Source organism: Athene noctua, chromosome 1 (assembly GCF_965140245.1).
Source record: "Athene noctua chromosome 1, bAthNoc1.hap1.1, whole genome shotgun sequence".
In the NCBI taxonomy this organism is placed as follows: Eukaryota; Metazoa; Chordata; class Aves; order Strigiformes; family Strigidae; genus Athene; species Athene noctua.
The window spans coordinates 29,945,160-29,968,989 of record NC_134037.1 but is presented as its reverse complement, the minus strand read 5'-3'; the positions used below and the strand labels follow the sequence as shown (position 1 = coordinate 29,968,989).

Sequence of the window (23,830 nt, the reverse complement as noted above, 5' to 3'; positions counted from 1 at the left end):
ACCATTAACCTAAAACTGCCAAGTCCACCACTAAACTATGTTCCTGAGCACCACAAGTCTACAAGTCTCTTAAATACCTCCAGGGTTGGTGACTCAGCCACTTCCCCAGGGCAGCCTCTTCCAATGCTTGATAACCCTTCCAGTGAAGAAATTTTTCCTAATATTCATCCTAAATCTCCCCTGGTGCAACTTGAGGCTGTTACTCTTGTCCTATCACTTATTACTTGGGAAATGAAACCGACACCCACCTCGCTTCGACCTCCTTTCAGATAGTTGTAGAGAGCAACAAGGTCTCCCCTCAGCCTCCTTTTCTCCAGACTAAACAACCCCAGTTCCCTCAGCTGCTCCTCATAAGACTTGTGCTCCAGAACCTCCAGCTTCATTGCCCTTCTTTGAATGCACTCCAGCACCTCAATGTCTTTCTTGTAGTGAGGGGTCCAAAACTGAATGCAGTATTCAAGGTGCAGCCATACCCAGTTTGAAAGTTTTACAGTTAGGATTTTGCTGCTGGATTAATCTTTTTCATGTTAAATGATATCTGCTTATATTTTAGCAGTGGCAGTCACTTATGGGTCTAGATAGACAAGCAAGCATTGTCGAAATGGAATAAGGCTCTATTATGCACACAGAAATATGCCCATATTCCTTGCATTTTATATTAGAGAATATGTTTCTCATTCCTAAAAGGAGTTTATTTATAGTTAGTTCTTTCATTCAATATCTTTACAACCTGCAGTCTCTGTGTATTTCATGGATTATGATCTTAAATTACATTTATGTATCTAAATTTGATGTGTTTTTTTACTCCTGTATGAAACTAAAGTTTGTGGGGTGTGCCTTGGAGAGAGAAGTACTGTGAGTTATAGCACAGTCAAATGACTTGAGGCAATGCTACATTTTGCTGTGCTGCAGTTTTCCTTGGCTAGGATTGTCGGCTTCCCAGCTTCCATCAAGCCAACTCTAGGGGAAAATGCAGAACTGGAACTGAATCAGCAACCTGCCTGCTTCCTCCCATGCCAGGGTAATGAGCGTGCCTGTCAGGAGGAGATAGCCGGTCTGCTATCCCCCAGGAACAAGTTTTGCTATTACACCCGAGTTTTTTACAACTCCTTCACAGGTAATTTCCTCAACCCTAGCACATAGGTTAGGCACAAATATACCTTCAGTAAGGGTAAGGAACTAATCAAGTTACCTTAAGTACAGAAAAGATTTCTGTAGTTAGAAATTTCTTGCAGCACACAGAAACACCATTTTAGAACAAGGAAGAAACATATAACAAAGCTTGATGTAAAATTGTCTCATTTTGTTATGCAAGATGATTTGACTTAATGAGATATCAAGCTTTCTATCCATGAGAAAAAGAGGACATCAAATTTGCATAAAATATGTAAGATACAGTTACAGAAAGAAGATGTGGGTGGTTTTGAGGCACTACATAAATAATCTCACAATTGGACATCCATGATATTCAAACATATGCAAGCACAGATACTTTCCTTGTGCTTTAAGGCATTGTTGTGGTCCATGCTGAATGGGAAGGATGGACCTCGTGTGAAGATGCATAGCATAAGATAAGCTTAAAGAGCTTCTAAGTGTAACTTAGTTAAAAGCAAGTCCTTTTCTGCAGCACACTTCATAGCAGTTATAAGACATTTCTCCAAAGCAGCTGCATCTGAGGAAGGTAATCAGATACAGAAGTATAAAGGGTCATCCACCTGCTTACATGAAAGGTAAGTCAAGTTGTGCAAAATTTTGTTGAGGAAGTCAGAGAGAAAGAGACTGAACAGACCACAAAGTTCAATCCTAAAGATGGATTGAAAACAATGTTATCATCTCTCCCTGCCACACACACAGGGTTTTTGTTGAAACATGGTAAATAACATTTCTTCTAAAAATATATTTGGAATAACCTGGAGAACTATAGATCAGCAAACTGGATTTTTTTACTCGAAGTTTTGAAGAACCAAACTGACAGATGAAACTAACACATGAAGAAAAAGCTTTGACATAAGCATATGCATAGGGTACTCGGGGAGAATCTGCGCAGCCTGTCTAAAGGCTGTGTTTTCAAAAATGCTAGAGCTCTTTGCATGAGGCAGTGAAAACGTTAACAGGATGAAGGTTAGTCCACTGACATTTCTGAGAAGGCTGTCATGATGTTCTTTTTTTAAAAAAAAGCTCTTAATGATAATCAGGGATCATGTTATATGAGGAATAGTTTTCTCATGGATTTAATCATTGAATGAAAGATAACAAAGTGTGCACAAATCCATATATGGAATGTAACTCTAATTTAATAGACTGAAAAAGAAGCATTTTTTTCATACCTGTAGTAACTTTTAGAATTTATGTCACAGGATGTTACACATTCAAAAAGGAGTTTAAAATTAGTGTAAAAAATTATTACAAACATTCATGGAAAGTAGATACACCACAGTGGGCACTTGCAACAACTGACATAGGAAGTCCTTACAGTATTATTGGTTAAAAGTCAACAGACTACTTCTCAGACTATGTATGAGAGGTCATCACTCTTTATTGATTCTAGATGGTACTTCTGTCTAGTGGTCTATAGAGTTTATAATTTTTCTCAAAATATTTGCTACCTTTTGCAGTCATAGACATCATACTAGGCTAGTTGGAGCTTTGGTGTAGTCCATGATGTCTGATCTTATATAGGGTGAACAGACAGTTTTATGCCACACAGTCATTAATTGGTATAACCACAGCTCAGTCATTTTACTACATGACAGGAAATTGCAATCACGAAGATGTATTCAGGTAAGCACCTCCACTGCGTGCTTTGCCTCTGGGCATGATGGAAAATGACAGCTGCAAAATGACAGATGGAAAATGGAAATGTGAATAGCACATACAACCACTATGCACCTTATCACCACCTTGACTTGGCACACAGGAATTTTGAAAAAACTAATACCTATCTTTGGTGCTTATTACCTCTGCTGAAACCTAAGTACATGGTTTCCATACCACACAACATCATGGCATAGATTGCTTTTGAAGATATTTTTTCTCAAGCAGACCACTTTATCAGAATAGTTCTTGTGTTGTTTTTAACTGACATCCACAGAGACACTTGAATATCTAACACCCCTTGTATTCATTGTGATTAGTATTCCACAATAGTGTTAGTGCCTAAATATCTTTTTAAATCTAGCTCTAAGGCCTTTGGGGTGCGATGTAGCCCTTGTTTTTTCTTTGTTTGTGAGATTTTGCTTTTCCCCCAGGTTTTCTTAACATCACTTCCACTATTTACTGGAATAGAAGGCTAAAAATTAGTCTTGTGTTTTTTATTTTAAGTTTCCCGATCTTTTCATTTTTGTTTTCTGATGATCTTAAAGGTCTTTTCCAACCTAAATGATTCTGATTCTATGATTCTGCTTCGCAAACTTAAATCCTACAGACTTCTGCTTTCTCCAGACTCCTTGGGTTGTTACCTTCATCTCTTCACCTAAACTTTCTATCTTAAAATGAGAATCAATTTTTTAAGCTTTTCACAGTCTTGTTCACGCAGAAGATCTTAAGTTAAATTTGAAATGAAAGCATTCTATTGTTGGTTGTAAACACAGACTCTACAGGGTAGATGACAGTAATCACAGTATTGGCAAAGGACTCTTCACTATCATTCCCTTCAGATGAAATAATTTTAAAAAAAAAGAAAAAAAAACAAACAACACAGAAAAACCCCACCTGTTTTCAAATACCAGATATATTTAAGTAAATCGTAATTTCCTCACAAACAGAAAGGTTAAATTTTTCCCTCAAATAATTCTTTTGCGATACACTGTCAGCTTTCAGACACACTGATAGGCATCACTAAGTATACAAACATTTTTGATCATCTTGCAATCTTACTCATTTTTTGCTGTGCATAAATGTGTGATGAAAGAACGTTAAATGAAGGTCTGAAGGGCAGCCTACACCTTTTATGTGTTAGTGAAATCAGATGAGGAAATGTTTTGACAGAGCAAAAGAATAGTATGTCTGTCAAGTTAACTTAAAAACATAAAGAATAAGTTTAAAAATTCGTCAACTGTTGTGAGATAATGTGAAAGTCATGAAGGTAGACTGTAATGAACAAAGCCACACCATTAATCTCATCAGGATAGAAATATACTTCAGTGCAATTTTAAAACATCATTTTGCAACACTAAGTTGCATGTTCTAAGGTGATATAAACCTGTTATTGTTGGCTGTGGGCTTCTAATCATGGATCTTAAAGTGTTTTAGTTGGTGAAGCTGTTTAAAAAGGTTTATAAAACAGCCTTTCCAATAGCATCAATATCTAATCTGCTCTTAAAACTGATGTGAGCAAGAAATGACTCATACCATTTAGGAGGGTGGAGATGTGATCCAAGTAATTCTGAGGGTTTTTTCATTGTTCTGACACAGATTTTCAGTTTGATTTTCAGCATGTTAATTACATTAACACTTCTAAATTCTGTTACCTGTATAACAGGGATAGTGATAATTAGTTATATCACAGATTTGCTTGAAAGTTGAATTCTTTAATACATTAAACAAAATCAATATAATTATTTATATTACTAATACAATAGTTCTTGTTATAAATAATGGCAACTGGAGTACAACATATTTTTTTAATTTCTGAATATCTACAGTTACATTTCCCAGATTTAAAAATTTTAAAAATTCCTACTTGTTTTTCTGATTTTGATGCCACTGAAGTCCATGAGAGTTTACCACTGTTTTAAGGAGGATGGATAACTTTTGATCACATGCTGTAACTTTATAAAAATATACAGACAATGACATTTCTACCACATGAATTGAATAATCCAGGAGGCAGATTAGTCATGCTGAAAAATATTTTTCTCTTCTACTTGTCATTTCTGTGATCAATGCTAGTTGCTATGAAAAGCAGAGAAGCTGGTTCAGGAAATAGAAATATGCAGTTGGTTTTGCATTTGCTTTCTCATTAGAAGAGCAAGCAAAAACAAAATGCGAACTATTTCTTCTCTTTGTGAAATTAACACTCCAAAAGACAGTTAGAAGACTATCTGTAAACAAACAAAGCCTTTGCAGAGATACTATGTAATAAAACACCAACATTTACATCTTAGATTCAAAGGTATTTGGATGATGAAAATCAAGAAACTTAGAAGTTAGCTATTTCCAAGTTTTTTCTATGTTAAAATACCGTGGTTAACATCCCAATTGCAACATTAAAGGAACTTTATATAGCATGCTTGAATTTTGCTCAGTTATAAATAAATAGGTATAAGTATCTATTTATGAAGTCCATTAAGAGTAATTATGAGTTAGAGCCCTGAATCCTGTTCTGCAACTAGAAAACTAAGGAATAAAGAGGAGCTGTGTCTTTCTTATAAAATTCCAATAGAGGAGAGCAGAAAATTTTACCTCAGTGATTTGTTTCTGTTCTAAGGATGATAAAATGTTGTAAAATAAGAAAACTCAGAGTAATTATTGGACCATGGATTGCAATCTAAAACTTTCTTCTCCAAGAGTATGTCCCAAAACCAGATTTGGATATTCATGCTTTCTCTGGCAACCTCTCTTTCCCAAATTAATCTTTAAAATTGGGAAAAAATCAACTAGGTTAGAGTGCCAATATCATGAAATAGCTTAAAGTCTATTTGTTGCAGTAGCCATTCCCATTAGAAATGTAGCTTCAGGCTGAAATAGTTATTGAACCAGGTTTGGCATTTCACTGGAGTGTTGTGATATTGTGCTCTTTTGGAAAGACAGAAGTGATATCAACTGTGTTTTGTGGGCAGACTGATCATGGATGTATGCATTAGATACTCTTGGAACATGCCAACTGGCTCAAAACCTTCCTGGATTATAATTGGAGAACTTCTATTTAGTGGATACTAATTAGGCATTAGTAATATACAGTTGTTGAGCTGTTCAGTTCTGCCAGGAATGAAGCAGCTACAAGCCTGCCGAGAAGAAAGGTTTTAGGACTATATATCTCAAAATCTGAGGTGCTTTGAGACTTTAGACATATTGGCAGTTAGCCTCAGTTTTGGACGATCAGTGCTTAAGACAGCTCCCAGCTCAAAACACCGATGTAGCTACACCCTTCATCTAAAGTAAATCTCACAATTCAGGTTCTGCTGGGCTGCCTGGGTGCAGGTTCTAAGGTCATTTGAGGACACTACAGCCTTGAAAACATCCACAGAGAATGAACAATATCACACAGGACTTAGGAGAGACCTCTGCCCTGCTGGACTGGGAGGCAGAATGCAGGATGTTTTAGGATGTCTAAAATGACAGTAGATAACTATGTGCAGCGGCTGAATTGAGCTCTCAATGTCTGCCCTATGGTCAGATGTGAAGCACCTAGTTCTCACACTAGCACCAAAATGAGATAGTCTTAAACTAGACAACTCCATCAAATTGTGCTTTTGACTACAAGCAGGCAGTGATGAGAAAGACCTCTTTCAAAGAAGAAATAGTGGTGCTTATCAAAATGGAATTCAATTTAAATTTTTTCATATCACTTTTTTTCTTAAATAAACCTAACTGTATTAGCAAATCACCATGTTATTTATTACATTCAACTTCTACACTGAACAAGTGCAAATCCCTTGGATCAGACTCTACAGATGGCAAAATGGAAGAATGTTGCTTTTAAATTCTACAAGGAATGTTTTCAGTTATGTCTGCTCTCATTTTCACTTCTGTGGTGACTGCAAATATATTTATCAATCTGCCTCAAGGTCAAAACTAAAATACAGCTTTCTTCAATTGGCAAGATGACTACAATTTTAAAACTGAATGATGACTTTTGATCACCAGTGATGCAACCTTTAATGTTTATTTGAATACTGATAATTTGGTATTATTTCAGTGATGCTTGCAATTAAGTGCTGTAAGTGTCCTTCCTACATTTTATAATTCTAAGCCAGGTTCTAGGCTTCCCAGATGTGCAGGGTGATGCTCAGGAGTTGATCGATCACACTTTACTGACACATCTCCAGACATTTTATCAAGCAAATAAATACTGCTAGCCCCAGTGACTTAGTTCCTAATTAATATTAATGCTAAATAGACAAGTCAATATTCACTACACCTTACTGAAATCTATGTTCTTGGCTCGCTACTGGTATGTACAGAAATATGGAATTCAGGATGAGAGCTTCATATTTTATATTTTAAGAACGATACATAGACCTGTCAGTCTGACCTCGGTGCTAGGGAAGGTCATGGAGCAGGTCATCTCAGATGCTATTAAAAGTCATATAATGGACAACCAGATGCTCAGGCCCAGTCAGCATGGGTTTATGAAAGGCAGGTCCTGCCTGACAAACCTGATCTCCTTCTATGACAGGGTGACCTGCTTATTGGATGAGGGAAAGGCTGTGGATGTTGTTTACCTTGACTTTAGCAAGGCTTTTGACACCCTTTCTCACAGCATTCTCCTGGCAAAACTGGCTGCTCCTCAAGGTTTGGACAATAGCACACTTTGCTGGGTTAAAAACTGTCTGGATGGCCGGGCTCAAAGAGTTGTGGTGAACAGAGTTAAATCCAGTTGGCAGCCGGTCACGAGTGGTGTCCCCCAGGGCTCTGTTTTGGGGCCACTCCTGTTTAACATCTTTATTGATGATCTAGACGAGGGGATCGAGTGCACCTTCAGTCAGTTTGCAGATGACCCCAAGTTGGGTGGGAGTGTTGATCTGCTCGAGGGCAGGGAGGCTCTGCAGAGAGACCTGGACAGGCTGGAGCCATGGGCTGAGGCCAACTGGAGGAGTTTCCATAAGGCCAAATGCCGGGGGCTGCCCTTGGGCCACAACAACCCCCAGCAGCGCTACAGGCTTGGGGAGGAGTGGCTGGAGAGCTGCCAGTCAGAGAGGGACCTGGGGGGGTTGATTGACAGCCGGCTGAACAGGAGCCAGCAGTGTGCCCAGGTGGCCAAGAAGGCCAATGGCATCCTGGCTTGTGTCAGCAATAGCGTGGCCAGCAGGGACAGGGAAGGGATCTTACCCCTGTACTCGGCACTGCTGAGGCCGCCCCTCGATTCCTGTGTTCAGTTTTGGGCCCCTCACTCCAAAAAGGACATTGAATGACTCGAGCGTGTCCAGAGAAGGGCAACGAAGCTGGTGCAGGGTCTGGAGCACAGGTCGTAGGAGGAGCGGCTGAGGGAACTGGGGGTGTTTAGTCTGGAGAAGAGGAGGCTGAGGGGAGACCTCATTGCCCTCTACAGCTACCTGAAAGGAAGCTGCAGAGAGCTGGGGATGAGCATCTTTAGCCTAGTAGAAAGCGAGAGGACAAGAGCGAATGGCCTCAAGTTGCACCAGGGAAGGTTTAGACTGGATATTAGGAAGCATTTCTTTACAGAATGGTTGTTGGGCATTGGAATGGGCTGCCCAGGGAGGTGGTGGAGTCCCCATCCCTGGAGATGTTTAAGTGTCAGGTCGACATAGCGCTGAGGGATATGGTGTAGTTGGGAACTGTCAATGTTACGTTAAGGGTTGTACTAGATGATCTTCAAGGTCTTTTCCAACCTAGATGGTTGTGTGATTCTGTGAGAAATCAGCATCAGAGTTAAGTCAGTTTCTTTGGTCCTTAGATGCATTAACAGAGTGAGATTCTAATGCAGATTGCTTTTTTTTAAGACAACGAACTTCCAGCTATTTTTTTGCTGATCTAGTCCAGCCACTTGCAAGTAGAGTCCTTGGACTGAGCATGATCAGACTGTCATATTTTCATGAGCCTGAGTTGGATATTTCTTATGATAAAATTGGAATACAGAGATTTACTAGTCACAAAAAGAGTCAACTTTCTTTCAATACATATGACCTGAAGTGAGCAATTTGTTGCCGTCTGCAAGTATATTTTAATGTATTTATTTCCTTAAGTGTTTTGGTATCTTCAGCGTTTAGAATCAAGTTTTACAAACTTATGCAACAGACAGTTTATTTAAAAAAAAAAAAAGTAAAGAAAGATAATTAAAGTACATTTTAAAATTATTTTAAGTAACATTTTGGTGTTATCATGTATATATTTTTACACTAGACTAATTCCTAGTCTTGGGTAGGAAAAAAAAACCACAAAACCCTTTATCCCATGGATTTTCTGTTTCACAACCCAACTAAATACCGTAATGAAGCACTGTATAATGTGCTGACACCACCTTTGTGAATCATAGAGACGTTTTTTTACATGGATTCCTGAGTCATTGGCTATTACAATCATAATAAAATTGGCATCTTTATTTTCTCCAGTGCCTTAACAGAACAAGGACATGCCAACGAGGAGATAATACTGCCATTGAAGAATATTGTTCTCCAGCTGAAAAGTTAGTGATGAAACATTACCATCATGAACAATCTCTTTTTAGAAAATTTTGAGACTTTAAAGAACAATGACAGAATCTTCAATCTCTCATTAGAGATTGTAAAATGAGAATAACCTTCTGCTCATTTTTTAAATATTCAGACAGAGTCTAAGAGTAAGTTGGCCTCTTCTCTGAACTGATAGTGAAAAAATGTATCCATATGCTCCTCCTTTTCTACTTGAATAAATGCCAACTTTTCCTCTTTGACTTTCTTATTTAGGTATGAACACAGCATCCTTCAGAAATCCCAAAACTGGCATAGTGGCTTTCTGGACTTGCTGCCTAAGACCTGTTACAAATTTCAAATAATTCAATTTAAAAATTCCTTTTAGCATTCTTGCCCTTTGAAACAAAGAAGACCTGAGACACGAGTAGATTTTTATCTTATCCAGGACAAGGTATTATCAGGACATAAACAAAATAAAGGTGTGTAAAGTGCTGAAACAATGTTTAAAAAGAGATTATAATTTACAAGTTACATCTTTTCTTTCCATTGCCCTGTTTTCTTTTCCTGAGGTAGAATTAAGATACATTGCAATCTGTATTAGATATCATTAAAATGTCTCTGTATAAAAAAATAAAAATAAAAATAATTAAAAAAAAAAAAAGGGAAACAAAAAAAAACGGAAATTGCCGTCATAAAAAGAAACAAAGGTTAAAGCTAAGAGTCTTTTATGGCATACAGGGAAATATAATAACTGAGAATACAACCTGAGAGGCAGGTCATGATGGAAGGCTTCTTTTTATAAAAATCTTCGGTTTTTTCTAGAAAAATGGAGAGACAACAGAGTTGTTTTCTGTAGGAATTGCTTTCTTTTCTGCTCACATGTGTATATTTGTATGTGTTGCAGGGCAGGGATGGGATTATACATAGTTGTCCCTAGAAGGTTAATGCAGACTTCTTGGGCATGCAAGTTTCAAAATTTATACTATTGAAGATCTAAAATCACACAGAATTATTTTCAGTGCCAAATATGGAGCTAAATGGGTTCTGAGCTCAGTAAGAACTTCTAAGGAATGACAGCAAAATTTATTCATTCAAAAAAACAGCAACAACCCAAGATTTCAACTGCATTAGTCAGATGTTCTCTGCAGTCTATATTGTGCTTCCACTTCTGTGGCTAGAGAATAATTTCTTCAAACATTTTTTTTCTTTTAGAAAGCTGTCAGCCATCACATTTGACACTGTTTATGTAATATAGTTGTTACAAAGAGGAACTAGAAAGTACTTCGCACTGGAGATTTAAGTTGTAGTGAACATAACTTTCTGCCTTCCATCTTTTTAGTGAGCCTCAAAACCATATATGCTCATACAAGACAACTGAATGAGAGGGATGCAAATATTGCTGTTATCCAAGAGCAAGATAGGTGCCCATGTGTGTATATATGTAGATATATGAATTTATATGTATATATTCCTTAATATATTAATATATGGTGTAGAATAGAAAACCCTGTTTCTTACAAAAACTTTGATTTCCACAGTGCAAAACATTTTTATAAGTACATCAGATGTTATGATTGCAGTGGTTAGCTAGAAACCTTGCTCTTGGTTTATAGAAACTCACCAAAATCTAGAAAGTCAACTTTTCCAAAACATTGGTTAAAGCAGAACAATGAAATTTGTATGTTTATGCTTTCTATGAATCAGTGCATGTTAAAATGTTCCTATATTCAACATCTTGTTAATTTTTCATTAGTAAATACACTAAAATAAGTAGTTAAAAACAAATTGAGTATATCAGTAAAAATTAAATTGCAAAGCTAACGAGATGGTCTACAAGAAACGTTGAAATCTCCAGGTCCATTTGCAATTACAGTGGTGGACACCATTGGTAGATTGCACAGTGTCTGAAGCAGTCATGGCCCGGGATGGTCTGTACAGCTTTGGGAATCCAGCCCTAGGCACGCTTGAGAAGGTTGTTGAACTCTGCTTTTGATGTCTCCATTGCAGTTTTTAGAGTAGAAGATGTATTATTAGATATGAACTACTGCTCCTATATGGTAAATTAAAATCAGTACTAATATTAACTGAGCTGATTGGCAGTCTATCAATATTTTTAATAATTTTTTGTTCTTCATTTGTTGACAGGCTGTCAGAAAAGATCAGAATTGCTATTCTGAGACAAATAGTCTCACAATGAACAGGGCTGTTGGCCTTTTTTACCTTTTCTTATGCTTTTTCTTTCCTGGTGAGCATTAGAATAATTAGCAGAGAATTTTAGAATTAGAAGAATTTTAACTGATTCTGTATCTTTAATGCACTTAACTAACTCAGTTAATATATCAAATATACAGTTCATTTTCTGAGTTTTCAACTATGAATGATAGCCAGCAGGTTAAGACTAAGCTAGACAAAAGCAATTACGGCTGAATGGTGGAAAGAGTAAAGCACTCAGTAAGGGAAACTGTTCTTCCTATTCGTCCTTTCTTCTTGTGTCTTGCTACAATCTGGCATCATGATGCATCCCTGTTTGCAGGACGTTAAGCTGTACCAGAGTCTAGGAATATACTATACGTAATAACAGGATTTTCATTCTCTGTTTAATACAGATTTTGTTACTGTGATCCATATCTGCATTACTGGACTAAGCTGAGTGTCTTGCAATGAAAAGCATATTCTGAGGCCTGTACAGACTTCCTGCGACTTTCTAGGTAGAGTTTTATGCAATAAAATTACACCAGACTTTTAAAGATTTAATTCAGGCAGATCATCTATCACCACCTGAGAGCCACTTGTGTTAGAAGGCTTTCACTTTATGGGGCGAGTCACAGTATTTAACATGAAGATTTGGGGGTTCTGACTTGTTGGCTCTCTGATGATCAGTATATCTTTGTCTATGTTGCATTTGACTTTAAATCTTTATATTCGAATATTTAAAAAGAAAATGGAAGAATATAACACAGGCATTGGAGAATACTGACAATACTGGTACAGTGAGATATATTTAGTTGTATGGGATAAATTTAGCAGAGGTGTCTGACACAAGGATTATTAGGCTGTCAGGCAGTCTCCCAAGAGAAATGGTGGAATCCCTACTACTGGCAATATTTAGAATTTGATTAGAGAAAACACTAGAAAATGTGCTGAAAGGAGCAATCATACTTGACAGGAGCTCCTAATAGATGAACTGTTCTTTTCCATCCCTAATTTCTCTAATTGCATGCTCAAATTTGAGGGAATAACAACTTAAATACTACCTCTAAGTATTTCAATATGTATCAACCACTTTTCACTGTTTTGCTCATTATTATATTCACAAATGAATAGTCCCATTACATTCTACATGTTTGCTTTTAATTATACCTGGCCTTTCTGGATTAATTCCTATATAAGTCTGTGCTAGTTAAGTTAATTCTTCTTACACATCTTGAAAAAAACAAGAAGAAAATTCTGCATTACCTTTACTCCTTGCATTTTATATATCATGCTAAGCCATATTTCCTAGTCTGACAATATCTGTTAGAAAATTAAACATTACAGTTAAGAAGATGCTGTGAGTAGGCACTTTATTTTTTATTCCTTTACAGTACCAAGAAGACTTTCCAGGAACATTTTTGTTCAAACGTGATTAGCAGCAGTGCAAACACTGCTGCATTCACTGTAAGCAGCACTTGTATAATAAGTTTGATCATTGTCATAAGCAGAAAAAAAGACTTTGTCTTTTCTGCAACTGATATAATCGTAACATTTAGTTTCTCTAGTACTAGATTAATTTTCATAACTTTTAAAATTTACCTATATTTTTTACAGTAAGTTTCATTATGTCAACCTTCAAAATTTAAGACTGACTGAAAAAAAAAAAAAAGTTTGATCAATTCAAATATATAAATTGATGAGATGCACTATTCAGGTTGCAACTTAAAAAATTAAATCAAAGCTATCACGGAACTGGTGAAATATTAACCATAAAACAATGCCAAATAAGGATTACCATTATTATGTCTTCTAAATACTGATGCATGGCCTTTTGTAAGGTAAGAAAAATAAATGTAAGATAAAATGTTTATTTAAAGAATCAAGCATCATGCAAAATGCATAAATTATATAAAGAAAATTATTTAAAATTCATTGTCCAAATGAATTGTTCAGAAATATATTTCTATAAAATTAGATTCTAGGAAATGTGTGATGTACTATCTTTGTAACAATCTAGGACAACTGGAATTTGATTCAGCAAGATAAATAATTTATGTAAAAGGTGTGAGGTGTCTGGCGAAGATTAGGATATAAAGATTCCAACATTAAGAATTCCTGAACTCTTATACAGACCTGCTTCAGACCTAATAAATAAATACATCTTTATTTGCCCTGTGTTTTGAGCACTTTAAACAATTTTGTCTCTAATTCCACTCTGAAGTTTTGTTATTGTCATGTATTACTAATTCATGGTATACTTAATGATTAAATATATTTAAGTAGATAATTAAAATGTATTAAAAACAATGGGATTGCACATAAAATTAACCTATGCATTTTCTTTTCTTGACATAGAAAATGCAAGCCTATCTTTGTGAAGCTTTTTCTTTTAATGATGCAGTAAAATTTGACAGATCTCTTAGCTGTTAATCATGATGACTCCTACAAGTCTTTTCCTGAGGGAATTCTGTAAATTCAGAGACATGAGCAGTTTATAGAATTTGAGGATGTATCTACTAGAGCACATTATCTTGCATTTGGCCAAGTTGTATTTAATCTGCCTCTTTTCAGCATTAATAATACATCAGAGTGAAATTTGATTTAAAATTAAATGCAATTCAGCGTCCTGTAAAGCACCTATCAAAACATTTCTGCTCTTTGCTAGTACCTCAGCATTTGCTTGCACATTTACAAGCTCCCAGATGTACAATCCTGTGGTCTAGTTTTCAAGGGTTTGAAAATAAAAAGGACAATTCCTTGGAATTCCCAACCATCCAAGACCTGGAAATTTCATTTCCTGGATTATTATAATGCTTATTTAAGGTTGACATGGTTTACTTTTAAGGCATTGTGTCTAGAAAGCCAAACCAATGTGAAATGCTTTAAACCATCAATAAGTTGCTAAACTCAGACAGAAGAGTTGTCAGTCTTCAGTAGGTACTTGTAATGATTTCTGTATCTATGATACAAGAAACCTTGCTGCTTCATGGACAGATTTTATGTCACCTCCATCTATTGATTATACAGCTGGGGGAACATCAGGATGCACAAGAAGTTAACCATCTGTTTTGCTTGAAATTTTGGAAAGAAAAATACTAGATATGATAAAGAGATTAAAACCAATAGTGGGTGTAGTACAGCCCATCGTCCCTTAACAGTTGAAGGCTGCTTTCTACTCTATTCATTTCAGTTCACAGGAAAAATAAATCTTTCATTTAAATGCCATTTCTGTGATATATTGTCACCAGTGCAACTTGCTACTGTAATATATTATCACTCAAGTACTATGTAAAGCAGTACAAGTCATCAGTAATGTCCTGGTTTCAGCTGGGATGGTGTTCATTTTCTTTCTAGTAGCTGGTAGAGTGCTGTGTTTTGGATTTTGTATGAGAATAATGTTGATAACACACTGATGTTTTAGTTGTTGCTGAGCAGTGCTTACACTAAGTCAAGGACTTTCCAGCTTCTCATGCTGCTCTGCCAGAGAGGGGGCGGGGAGGGACAGAGGAAAAGAAGCTGGGAGAGGGGACACAGGCAGGACAGCTGGGCCAAACTGGCCAAAGGGATATTCCATACCATATGACGTGATGCTCAGCATATAAACTGGGGAGAAAGCTGGCCAGGAGACATTGCTCAGAAACAGGCTGGGAATTGGTTGGTTGGTTGGTTGTGAGCAATTGTTTTTCATTTGCATTACTTGCTTTTCTTGGGTTTTATTTCTCTCTCTTTTTTGTTATTTTCCTTTTTGTTAGATTTTTAAAATTACTATTTCAACTATTAAACTGTTCTTATCTCAAACCAAAAGTTTTCTCATTTTAACTCTGCCGATTGTCTCCCCCATCCAACTTGGTGGGGGATGAGTGAGAGGCTGTGTGGTGCTTAGTTGTTGGCTGGAGTTAAATCATGACAAATAAAAGTAACAATTAAAAAAACGTTTCTTCAGAGATCTCAGAATCATAGGCAAGTGCAAAAATGCAACTTATTGCAGATACACAAGATATCTTGGAATATTTTACTAAAATAATATTGGAAGAAAGATATGTTTCTGTGAGACATTCTTGTGCAATGGGAACTGAGTAAAGGAGTGACACTGAGGTTAGGATGCTATTCCATAAGGAGAGGCAATATGAGAAAAAATACAGAAGTGAAATAAGAGCGGAAATGGTTTCAGTACTGATGGTTAGGGGACAGGGAAAGTACAACAAATGGATGTAAGCAGCAGCTGATTATACAGAGCTTTGACACATATATTAGAAGTTTTAATGTGACTTCATGAGCATAGGAGAACTAACAGAAGGATTTGAAGAAATAAAGATGTTAGTCAGATGAATGTTGTAGTATAATAATTGTGGCAGCAAATTATGCTGTAGGCTACAGACTTGCAAATATGGAAGGAATAAGAAAAGTCCAATTTCTATTAGATTTTCTTTTACATTTTCATTCCATTCTGGTTATCTTCTTCAGTACACCAAAATGTATTTTAAATGTTATTCATTTATTTTGCATTTATTTGAAAAACTACAGAAAAAATAGGGAAATAAAATGAAGAAACCTACATTTAGGAGAGTACATATCAATTTCTTGAAGGATCTGAGTTTCTGTTTTATTGTGACTGCTTTGCCACTGCACAGCTTATTTGCTTCAGTGGTCCCTGCCCTATCTTTATCTTGCGTACAATCAATTTTAGGACTTCTGGGTAGTAAACTTGTTTAGTTTCACTCATCCTTATTACCTTAATGGTTCAACATGAGGTTTATTTAAAGCACTAAAATATGAGGACATGAATACCTCATTTATGTTCTCTGCTTCAAATTTGTGAAATCTCCGTGACTGATTATACTGAAATTTCGATTATAATTCCATGAGTATGTGAAAAATGTTCACTTCTATATTTTTTGCCATTCAGTTATAAAGGTGATTCCTATTGCTGGTATGTGAAGAATAAGACTGATTTCATTAAGCGGACAAATGTGTTGACATTACTTCATTGCCTCTGGCAAGCACATCTACTCTGGGTTGTCTCCGAATCACAGAATCGTCTAGGTTGGAAAAGACCTTGAAGATCATCCAGCCCAACCATTAACGTAACACTGACAGTTCCCAACTACACCATATCCCTCAGCACTACGTTGACCCTACTCTTAAACACCTCCAGGGATGGGGACTCCACCACCTCCCTAGGCAGCCCATTCCAACGCCTAACAACCTGTTCTGTAAAGAAATGCTTCCTAATATCCAGTCTAAACTTTCCCTGATACAACTTGAGGCCATTCCCTATTGTCCTGTCGCTTGTTACTTGGTTAGAGACTCATCCCCAGCTCTCTGCAACCTCCTTTCAGGGAGCTGTAGAGGGCGATGAGGTCTCCCCTCAGCCTCCTCTTCTCCAGTCTAAACACCCCCAGTTCCCTCAGCTGCTCCTCGTATGACCTGTGCTCCAGACCCTGCACCAGCTTCGTTGCCCTTCTCTGGACATGCTCGAGTCATTCAATGTCCTTTTTGGAGTGAGGGGCCCAATACTGAACACAGGAATCGAGGTGCAGCCTCACCAGTGCCGAGTACAGGGGTAAGATCCCTTCCCTGTCCCTGCTGGCCACGCTATTGCTGACACAAGCCAGGATGCCATTGGCCTTCTTGGCCACCTGGGCACACTGCTGGCTCCTGTTCAGCCGGCTGTCAATCAGCACCCCCAGGTCCCTCTCTGACTGGCAGCTCTCCAGCCACTCCTCCCCAAGCCTGTAGCGCTGCTGGGGGTTGTTGTGGCCCAAGGGCAGTCCCCGGCATTTGGCCTCATTGAAACTCCTCCAGTTGGCCTCAGCCCATGGCTCCAGCCTGTCCAGGTCTCTCTGCAGAGCCTCCCTGCCCTCGAGCAGATCAACACTCCCACCCAACTGGGTGTCATCTGCAAACTGACTGAGGGTGCACTCGATCCCCTCGATCTATGGTCTCAGCTCTGTAGACTCTAGTTCATGTATTGCATTTATGAAGTCCAATACATAGAGCTCTGATTTTTAAACGGATTAGTATTTCCATTTTAATTCCACCATTATTTTTATTATTATTGCTATTTATCATTTTGGTGGATATAATGTCAGTTGTCTTTGAATTTGTCTTCAAAACACTTGGTAGGTCTCACTAGTGCAGAGGATATAGATCATCCTTATCAAACTGATAATATGTAGTTTCTCTTTCTTCTGACCCTGGAGTTATAGCTGAAGAACCCATGGCCAGCTATGATAGCAGGCATACGTATTTATGGAATGATTTAATCAGAATTTCAGTTTCTATACATAAAATGCAGTTCTGCGAATCCTTGCTCAGCAGCACGCTAACTTCCCAGGTACTTCAGTGAGATTCATTTGCTCTAAGTGCAGGTTTTCAACACTGAATAATCCATATCTAAAACCATTAAAGTTTTTACCCCTCTTTGTAGTCAGTAGAGAGAAGTTGTCATTTGTCTAAATTACATAAAATTAATATCTTGATATGTGTAGTTCTACATCTACTCAGAGCTGCCCCCATCTTAGAATGACTTTAGGACTAATCACCACACTCATAAATGACTGTGAGGGAAGGCAAGTCCTCCCCCTTACAGCACTCTAGAGAGGCTCAGCCAGCTCAGCACCACAAATTGTTGTGAACACACAATGTTGACACTATCTGCTGCTTTTTTAAATGGAACAAGCTAAGAAGGAGGTGGCAGTATACAGGTCCAAGTATAATAGCTGTGATCTCTTTTAACTTTGGTTAAAATTGCCATTTCTTTGTGACATAATTTAATTACCTTAAATGCTCTTTGCAGGAAAAAAATTAAGATTTGTGAAGCCACACAGGCTATATGACTAGCCAAGGGCATGAGTCATACATCTGTAAGGAGAACACCAGGTGTATTTCTCCATTTCCTCTCTAGTGTTTCATATACAGTAAAAGGAGCTGGATTTAAGATTTCCCATAGTTGCTAGCATTTCCTGAGTTCTGGGTGTGTAGTCAGTTGCATGCCAGGCTGTTTAACCTGAGATCTCTGATGAGAGTGCCACCTGTTTGAGATGCTATTCATACATGCCCACCCATCCCTATGGATCATTCACAGCATTCTGACTGAATTCTGGGTCTCAGGTTCCTTCAAGATTAAGTTTAGCAGCACTGACTTTTTACAAGCTCAGCCTTCTCTGAGCAATAAATTCCTTCAAACAATTAACTAACTTATATCCCTAAAGATTAGTTATCTAATTCTAACACATCTGTCCCAGGCTCCCTTTATAGTCATTGGAAAGAAAGTTCTCATTTAGAGAGCAATTCAACTTGTCCTACAATAGATATCAGAAGTATGTGGGATGAATTACCCTATCAAAATGTTTTATTTCTACCCTGTGATTCTTATGGGAATCTGCCACTAGGTTAGTGGTAGACAACTGGCTTCTAGCCTTCTAAGCTAAGGTGATATGGACATATGAGAAAATACGAATGTGGCCAAATCACAACAGAAAAGAGAGTGAGACAGCATTTGTAGATATACAGAAGCAAAAAGAAGAAAATAGTGGAAACCATGCAAAGGCCCCTTTTACTAAGAAACAAATGGTTTTACTTAGAGTTACAATTAGAGATGGATTTTTATACCCTCCCATTCTTTGAGGTACAGTACTAATTTTCATGTACTGCTGGATGCAGCTAAGGAGAAGGGCTACCCTTGGTTCTTTGGCTGCAGCCATTTTTCTTGTTCACATATTTGCCAAGTAAAGTACAGAGTTGCATAACTCACTTTGACTTACTGTTGTTTGTGTTTTGCTTTTTTTCAAAAAAAAGTCTAGTTATTTTGTATTTTGCTACTTTAGAAGAGTTGGGCTATCTTCTATGAAAAACTGAATAGTTTTGCCTTCTTTACAATATACTTTATCATATAACAGGACATATGTAAAATATTGTGAGTAGGGCAATTTTTGTTAGAATTATTTTCCTTCTTGGTTTTCTAGAGCTGAAACCTACCATTTTTCAGAGCATGCTGTGAAAACCCTATTTTCTAAGGCTAAGAGGTGATTTAAACTTGCTGCATTTGGCTGTTATTGTTTGAAATAGGACTTTAACATTAAGTAGGAAATTCATGTTTAAAGAGATCAGACTGCATTAGATTATGATAGCCTTCTTACTGATGATAGTTATTATTTTGTTTGTATTTCTAATATTTGTTTAAACATCTGAAACTTGGACAGGATTTGAGTAAATCTAAATAAATCAAATAACTCTTTCTCAAAGATATCTTGGGTGTTGAATCAAATGGATACTTAATTTTTTCATAAGTAATAGAATATAAGCCTTTTTTTCAAAATATATCCCTTTTTTCTTCTGCACTCCTTTTTCCCCTGACTATAATTTTCTTTATTAGTGGTAGAGTAGCGCATATTTGCTCCTAAAGTGTTCCCAATGCTAATTTCATGTGTTATTCTAAAAGTTTTTCCTGTGTTCATGTTGTGGGGAAAGACAGGTAAGTACTTGAATATAAACTTTTAATACAGTAATATGATATATAATGAATAAAATAATATTAAAAATAAATATAAAAATAAATAGAAAGTAAAATAAAATTTATAAATAATTACATATAATGAATATTATCCTTAAATATAAGCTTTTTTTTCTGAATGGTGGTGGCAGCTACCATGAGCAAAAGGACACAGGAAAAGAGTTTTCCCAGTCAACCAACCCCAGTCCCTTGGATAGCCTTGAGAATCAAACCCCATCAGTAACTTTTTGAAGTTCAAAGGAACCTGTTTCCCTTGGGCCCTGTTTATCTGCTCCCTCACTAACCTCTTCAAAGAACTCTGAAGATTTAGGGCAACGCTTTCTTCCACTTCACTGAAACTGGGTGATTTGACCCTATCAACATTTTATACAAGTTTTCTAATGTTCTGATGAATGTGGAGATGGATTCTGCAGTGGCAGAGATTGATCAGATCAGGCCCAAAGTCACTTTATCAGTGATAGATCTCCTTGAAAAGCACACACATCAATTAAAAGGCATTACATGCAGAATGGAATTCTAAGTGTTATACATATATATGTTAAGATTTCTGGTGAAATAAATAAAACTAGAAATTATAGAAGAAAAAATGTCATATTCAAAACACTGACAGCATGGGTAACCAATCCGTTTTCCTTCAATGAGGTGAGGATACAACACTAGGAACTTGGATTCTCTAAGAGGACGGCTCTGTTCCTATCAGCATACATATACAGAACGTTTATCAGTTTCATATGGTTGATTGGTTGGTTGATTGTTTTTTAATACAGAGACAATAGACCTAGAGAGTGCATGAAAGTGTCTGACTACTGCCAAGTAAAAGATTGCACTGCTTTTGGAGAGGGTGTCCTGGTGGATTCTGGTGTCTGGATTTATACAGAACTGTTCGTGGGGGTACTGTCTTCATCACACACATAGCGCAGAATATGTGAATTTGAATGTCCTCAAACTCATAGCTTCTGGGTCTTAACAGGTTCTACATGGCAGCTGGGTGTTTCATCTCTCAAAATGTGCATGCAGGAAATACTTTCAAACATTAAAGTTTTAGGTGATGGGAGCTGAAGGCTGAAGAGAAGAAAAACGCACAGTGAGTTTGAGGCGCTTCAAGGATATGAAAGAAGCTATTTTAGATCTCAATTCTAGATGCCTAAAGGCTTCTTTGGGACAAGGGTGTCTGTGTACAATACACCATATTAAACTTCGGAAAAATGCTAGTATGTACCTTAGATAAACAGTTCACCTGTAGGATTAGAAGATAGTTCTCATACAGATTGACACAAATAAGAGAACAATATCCAAAAATACAATTTCTTTATTAAAAATACATTGTGAGTTTTAATCTGTCTCTGTTTTCCAACCATTCCTCTTGAATCATTTGCACTGTATTGACCTGCTCCGAGCCTTTAGGGAGGCTGTAAAATCTATAACATGAACCCACAGAAATGTCAAATGGGAACAAGTATTCTCTGCCCTGATGGTGCTGAATGTTGATCCACCTCAGGCATCAAGAAACTAAGAGAGCTAATTTGTAATTGTTTCTTTTCTTGTTCTCTTATATGGTGGGTAAGCATGCTGAAATGTCTTTCCTCCAGCTATTCAGCTTTATGTAGGAACTTGGATCACTCTCATCTTCACAGTAGCAGGGTCCTGCCCAGTAGCATACTAATTGATGTGACTATCATTTGTCTCCTGTGGTTCATTGTTTCTCTCATCCTGTCCCCAGAAGCAAGATTGTGTATTTAGCTATAGAATGTTAAATATATCATTGTAGTCTGCAGGGATATGTATTTAACTGTACTTTTTCCTATGAGTTTGTACTAATGAAGGCAAGTCAAACTGGTGCACTTCCACCTGAAATGGAAGATGTCAAGGTGTGTGTAGTCTTCAGATTCTGGGGGAGGCCATTCTGCAGTCTCAAAACAGGAGCATCCCTCCTGCCCAGAAAAGCTTTCCCTTACTGCAAGCTGACACGGGTGCCTGAGAAGTGGAGTCACCATCCAAAGTCCTGTCCTTCCTTCAGGCCATGCAGTACCCCAGGGGTGAGGTTTCCCACCTGGAATCCACGCTCACCCTCACTGCTGGGTAGGAGACCAAAAGGACAGGCAAATTTAATATGCTTAACCGAAGGAGACATACCTGAATGTTTCCTCCTTTGAATGTTTTCCTTAAATCATTGAGTACCAGTGAAGTCCAGTTCAGTACCATTATGGAGTTTAATAAGCAGAAATAATGAAGTACCAAACTTAACACTCTACTTTGTGTGGTTATGATGGTGTAGCAGAGTGATTGTTTATGGGACTGCTGTTATTCTGGAACTGCCTCATGCTGTCCCATCTACACCAATGTAATTAAACTTTGAATAGCTTGTGGAGGGATGTCCTCTGCTGTAATTAATATTGAGTCAAAGATTTTTAAGGTCCTTATTTCCTCTAGCACTTCCCATAACAGACAAATTTTCTTGTGACTATGAACTATTCAGTTTCTATTTAACTAAAAATATTGGCTCCCAAAATTCATAGAGAAAAAAAAGTTTCCGTACAGCCTACTCTGTTATCCTGTCATATGAAAAGAACATATCAAAAGTTATCTCCTGGATAATCTATTTATTTATTTATTTATTGTCCGGTTCCTGAGCACTCTTTGGTTCAGAGGCAACTACAGTGGATCATAATTGCCCATGGCGCCCTCAGTGGATGATTCAGTCATTAGATGAGCTGAACCACCTTCTGAAGTTACTTGTGTCTCTCTAGCTTAGGCAGACTGAGCATTTGTCTGAGCCCTTCAGTTAGAGTTAGAACCCTCAAGTGAGATGGGAGGAACCTGTATTAAAGTGTTCATTAACTCATCACAGAAAAGCATGCTTTTAAAAAGAGTGAGATGTTCCGTGAAGGAAAAGGTGCTTATTCTAAGTTATGTATAAAAATCATAACCCATTACTTCCTTTACAAACATGCCCAAATATTGTTTCTCACAGGTTGATTGGTGTTTTTTTTTAAATAGACTGAATAGTATGATCTTATCACAATAACATTCTTAATAATGTTGTACAGTCAATACATTTTCCCTGCCATATGCTCATTTCACCTATAGGTATTTATAAAACCATTTATATAACAAATTGCTAGAAAATTATTGTTTTCATTATCATTCATCTGTATTCTACATAGATCCCACCAAAGCACTGTCGTTTGGACTATACCACAGTTTATCAATAAATGAACTGAGTTCTTAAATGAGTCACTGATTTCTTTATCCTTGCAATGTACATGTTGCCCTTCATGATTCACAGTCCTCATCAGTAGACTGAGTGCTTTACATAATACTGGGCAAACATGGCACATATATGTTGATGAAAGTTACTGCGACAGCTTGATAATATGCTTTGATTTATCACTCTTCTAATCTGTGGTGTCCTATTTTTCCCTTAGGGATACGATGATGGATATGGGGGTGACTATGATGATCCAAGCTATGAGGCATATGATAACAGTTATGCCACCCAAACACAAAGGTAAGCATTTGTACTTCTACATTAATTTTCAAAGAATGCTTTTTTTTCTCTTAGCTTTTCATGTAAATTTCCTGTTTTATTTTCCACATTAAATTCTACAGAATCTCACAGTAGTTAAAAAAGCTGTCAAAAACTAATAATGACAGAGTTTACATGCAGAATTATTAATAGTAAGCAAAAATGCAAGCAGCTATACTTTTAAAACTGTAAATTAAGTGTATTATTTTTAAAAAAACAAGTGATTACATTATTTTCCTATCTGATATTCTGAACTTGTTTGTGCAGGTTTTTTTCCTTTACTAGTGAAAAGTTGTCAAGGGC

General features: G+C 37.1%; 1 protein-coding gene across 2 annotated transcripts in view; it reads left to right on the top strand.

Moving 5' to 3' along the window:
* The window catches only part of KHDRBS2 (KH RNA binding domain containing, signal transduction associated 2), a 382,788-nt gene that overhangs the window by 324,164 nt on the left and 34,794 nt on the right, over positions 1–23,830 (top strand). The window contains exons 8-9 of one of the 2 annotated variants that reach the window (XM_074922518.1): positions 15,723–15,750; positions 23,427–23,509. In XM_074922518.1, the coding sequence (XP_074778619.1) occupies positions 15,723–15,750; positions 23,427–23,509 (111 nt within the window). The remainder of the gene's footprint in view (positions 1–15,722; positions 15,751–23,426; positions 23,510–23,830) is intronic. The other variant, XM_074922510.1, reaches the window with a different exon arrangement.